This window comes from Copidosoma floridanum, unplaced genomic scaffold, assembly GCF_036245765.1.
Source record: "Copidosoma floridanum isolate Cflo_tuat_1 unplaced genomic scaffold, Cflo_Japanese_pri ptg000007l, whole genome shotgun sequence".
Taxonomy (NCBI): Eukaryota; Metazoa; Arthropoda; class Insecta; order Hymenoptera; family Encyrtidae; genus Copidosoma; species Copidosoma floridanum.
The window spans coordinates 13439184-13444116 of record NW_028321884.1 but is presented as its reverse complement, the minus strand read 5'-3'; the positions used below and the strand labels follow the sequence as shown (position 1 = coordinate 13444116).

Here is a 4933-nt window from a genome sequence, read left to right as displayed (position 1 = left end):
GCAATATGGTCTTGTGAATATTTGGTATTGCATTGGTTTTCATAAAACCAAATCATTTAAACAAATCAATTTTTAAGTTTTGTTTTCCCCCAAAGCTTGAGTAAATAGATGGTCATTAATAACAACTGAACAATTACTAATCTAAAAGTGCAACTTTCCGTGCTCAAAATGTAGTTGTTGGTGTTTTCCTCCAGTTACCATTTATTACCATAAAGCTTGACATCTGATTCAATTTTCCTTGTTGGAACCACACTTTGCATCCTACATCAAGAATATTAATAATCACTAACTACCAACACTGTAGTCATTGGCTCCAAAAGTTTAAATAATAACTCTTATATAGTTTAACTAAGAAAATTCTAGCAATTCTATAATGAAATCCAAAACCAACAATAAGCGGCAATTTCTTTTTCTGACCGTAGCAGAGAGTCGTATAATCAGAAAATCGTGTACCTACTCCTCTGGCCTTAGAACAAGAAAATGCTTCATCTACTTTCTCATATTTCCCCGGAGACTTTGCCCCGCAACCGCGCGTACATAAGCTACAAGAACAATTACCAGCTAAAGACGGATCACCCCCCGATCTAAGGGCTCCAATCTGTAAAGAGCACCAATAGCAAGACGTTAAAGAAGACATCTCTCATTCCAAGGTCATGGTGCTCTGCACATTAATCGAAGCCCGTCCAATTTTCTTTCTAATGCATGCGTTTTGCCACGAGCACAGTTTCACGCTCTTGAATGCCTTTTCCATTAACGTGCTGCTTAAGCTGTGTTTATTATTTTTTAGTCAAGACAAGGGAAAATTAGTGTCATTATGATTATTATTATCATTTCGAATCTTTGTTTAGTTGGCTTTGTGTAAAATGCTCACGTAAGTAGCTAATTTGATGACCTTCCCAGCTATGCTTTCGAAATACTTTGTAATGGTCTGTCAAAATAAACAATGGTCCCCACAAAGAGTACCTCAATTATTTATTAAGTGCATTTGGACTCTAAATAACTGATATGTGACTAGTATGTCCAGCTTAGGTGATACACTCTCGAGTAGAGTCATTTTAATTTATTGCACAGCACAATTGAACCTCAGCTATACCCGAATCTGTAAAGTTGTCCCCTTCTCGATGAATCGATTATTGAAAAAAATAAGCCTAGATGAGCTTGAAACGCAGGCTGATTAGAAAATTTTTATATTTACAATATTTCCGACAAACAATAACCATTAGTATAAACTTGTTATCTTGTTCTCTCCTTTTATTTTTCATGGAAACCTGTTATTAAAGGTACGTTTGTGAATGTCTCAAACAACAAAAAAAGGTGTGTTGTTAAGGGCTAATACATCACAGTAGACTGATAGAGCGTATCACTATGAATGATCTCATACGTGGTCAGAAGAGTGGGAGGTGAAGGGGACGTTTTTCTTCACTTTTATCGACAGGCATCATGAGTAACAAGAGAGAATAAGCGTCATGCTTCTCCCAAATCTTTAAATATTTAAGTTGCATTACCTCGTACAAACTGTTTTTAATGATATCTTTTATTTTATGCCTACACCACTGCTTTATATTTTTCTGCGTAGTGTGTAGTTAGTCTAGTACATGCGACTTTCAAACTTTTATTTTATCTTTTTACTAATACACTGTTTTACTTACAATTGGATTTATTTCGTTTTATATAACCACTACCTTGTGGAATTAATAAATTCTTATCATTGAAGATATTTGAACGCACAATATATCAAGTTTTAGAAAAAATTAACTTAATATAAAAACTACTTCTCTTCTGTATTACATGGATCTTTACAATTATAAATATCGATATTATTTTCTCTAAAATGAGTTTATAGACACTAAAAGGACCACACTAATCATCTTTATCTACATTTTAATGAGTAGTGTTCTAAAATAATAACAAAAACTGTTGAGTAAAAAAAACATTTATTTATTTACTTATCAATTTGCTCACGTGTATAGTAAAACTTGTTAGAAAATATTATTAAATTGTATGTCAGGAGAACGCCTGTGGTGATAAAAACTCCTCACTGATATGTAGAAAATTGTCACTAGTACATACAATACAAAATGTTACAAATTAGTTATTTAAATACAATTTAATGTTACAAATTAGTGCTATTGGCCAGTCCAGCCGAAGGAATACAATCGACCAACGGTGGATCAACCATAAATAAGTGAGGTCATGGTCTCAGTCTTTTAGAGGGTACATCTAAGCTTAATAATTGTAAGCAACCAGAAGCATCAATGTACCGTCTTATTAATACCATCCACAAAATAATCACACTATCTGAGATTGTTTACTCTACAAAAAATATAACACTTATTATAGTTCTTAGTACAAAGCTACAATGTAAAACAAATTTTACAATTAAATTTTAATTTTTCTGTAAAACTATATAATCAGTGTCATTTTGTACGATACGAAATAGTTGGTCACGAATGTCGCGTGATTCCGACACAATAGACAATACATTGTTCATGCTCACAGCAAACAAAAGCTTACAAGTACAATTATAAATTTACAAATATATACATATGCATATGTAACATCAACATGTTTATTTACTTCTTAATTTTAAAATGCTTCTCAAGGAGTTGTACAACGAATACTTCTTTCAATTATCAAAATGTAAGGCAACAATAAGACTTGAAGTCTCGATTTAATGTACAAGTGAGCAAAAGTCAAGCTGAAGCTTTAATTTATCTTAAACGCTGTACAAGTTGTTTAAATAATAGCTTTCGTTACAAAAGTGCCATCGTTTCCTACCGAAAGCACACCCGACCCTCAAAAGCGTCCATGGTGGGAAAATTATTTTTCCATATGAATTAGATCTTGATTCTCAAGAAAGATCATCAGTTCAATGAACAGCCTCAGATGTTTCGCTGAATTCGTAACCCTTGGCAAAGGGGAATTCGGACTGAGTCTCCACAAAGTAGCATCCACGGAGATTCGTATCTACTCGGTCACCAGCTAATACGAGTGGACCCTTATATGGACAGCGTCCTAAGAAAAAAGACAAAAATCCTGAACACTGCCAGCCCCAAAAACCCACCTCCGTATCAATTGATTCGGCATAATACATCGCTGCCCGTTCATGATTGCAACTGAAATAGTTACCCTCCTCCCAGCAGCCCGGCTGTTTGAAGCCACCATTCATGTAAAAGTCCACGTGACCAACTGCCTCAACTTTACCCTGAACCAAGGCATTTGTGTGAAAGACATCGACGAACTGAGCGTCACTCGAGTCCAGCTTCTCATCTTCACTCGCTGTGACGAATAAGGGCATCGCAGGGTCCAATCCTGTGATCCTAGGTAACTTGTAGGGCCGCAGGTAGTTGGCACTGTAGGCGGGCACATGGGCGCCCAGAGAGAAGCCAATCACATGGATGTTCTCGTTGCCACGGTTCCTCAGTCGACTTATCACCTGGGCGAGACATACACCCACGTGGGGTACGTTGTGCACGGCTGCGAAGTAATAGGGCCCGTTGGCTAATCGGCTCCAGTCCACGAAGATGACGTTCACCGATGACCTCGTCAGGTACGCAGAACGCATCTCACACAGCGAAGTTAGATTTGGGCCTGAGTTGTAACCATGCACTATGATTTTCGTAGGGCTCGTGGGATCAAAGTTACCGTCTTTTAGATTCGCGTCCATGTCGTTCACCGTGATTTCTTGTGCATCGACACCATTGCTTTGAGTGTACAGATGAAAAGTCACGTCTTCGTCTGGGCAGGTCTGGTTCATTTTCACCAAAGAAGGTCCAATGATGGATTCCCTCGTCCCCACGTTCACTTCGTGATTATATCCACCTTCTCCGGATGAAGTCAGCTGTATCGTGATAATAATATAACCTAACAAAACAGTACAGCTGAAATACAGCGCCAGTCTTCGGGCACCTAACTTGCACTTCCATCTCATTCTGTTTTTGCACTTTCGGTTATTCTTAACACAACTACTCGTACTTCTACTGTTGTCTTCTGTAAGTGGAACTCTTTCATATCCACTCGTTCGGCAGTACTGTAACAAAGGGACAATATAAGCTCTCATATGCCTAGCCATAACTAAACTTGTAATTAAATAGTCATTAAAATAAGTAGCATTTTTAAGTGGACGTAATGTTTTTCTAGGTGAATCAAGAGAGAGTGAGGAGATACTGGCCAGGTGGGGTATTTTGAAAACCTTATGTCTCATCGGATGACATCTTAAATGAAGTTTTTTTTACCATTTAACAGAAGCTTCATTCCCTTGAAAAAAATGACGATCGAATTGAATTGAGTTTGAATTCAAGAAAAAAAATTTTCTCTTTTAACTGAACCTCAACGTTTGGATGCATCGATAAACGAATGATTAGTTACGGTAAAACCAAGTTTATTCGAAAATTCAATTTAAACGAAAAGTTTTGATTGTGTGCGTTTTTATAATTTACATTTTCACTTTCTATGATTTCAAAAAATCTACCTATCAGGGAATTATGAAAAATGAACATACAAACGCATGTATCGTACTCACACGAGACACATACTGCAACGCCTCATAAAAAGAAACTTAAACTGGAATTACTGGGAAACTGAACTACTTAAGAGTTTTCTAATTCTAAAAAAATAATTGATACATCCTGGACTAATTCTAAATACTAATAATCAAATACTAATTCAAAATTTCTGAAACAAAGATGCTTGAGCCACAATATTTATTACATATTCAACGCAAATGTATTAAGTTCACTTCGATTCTTTCAAGCTTAAATTTAAAGAGTTTCAAAAAAATTCAGGTTGTGAGGGTTCGTTATCTTGAAATATTATGCGTTTTCTAAGAATTCGATTTTCAACAAACTTTCACTGAAAAGTGTGATAAAGTTCTGTTGCAATGTATTTATTATGGATGAAGTAACTTATAGCTTTTACGATGTGAGTAACTGAT

At 36.0% G+C, this 4933-nt stretch overlaps 1 protein-coding gene across 1 annotated transcript; it reads right to left on the bottom strand.

Annotated features, from left to right (window-relative positions):
- Positions 1 to 2603: 2603 nt before the first annotated feature.
- Positions 2604 to 4011, bottom strand: LOC149375410 (pancreatic lipase-related protein 2-like). The gene has a single exon (XM_089588713.1). The coding sequence runs from the start codon at positions 3929 to 3931 to the stop codon at positions 2870 to 2872; it is 1062 nt and encodes a 353-aa protein (XP_089444839.1). The 5' UTR covers positions 3932 to 4011; the 3' UTR covers positions 2604 to 2869.
- Positions 4012 to 4933: the final 922 nt, after the last annotated feature.

Excerpts from the sequence above, each read along its gene's own strand:
- LOC149375410 (XM_089588713.1), bottom strand. The coding sequence starts at position 3,931 with ATGAGATGGAAGTGCAAGTTAGGTGCCCGAAGACTGGCGCTGTATTTC.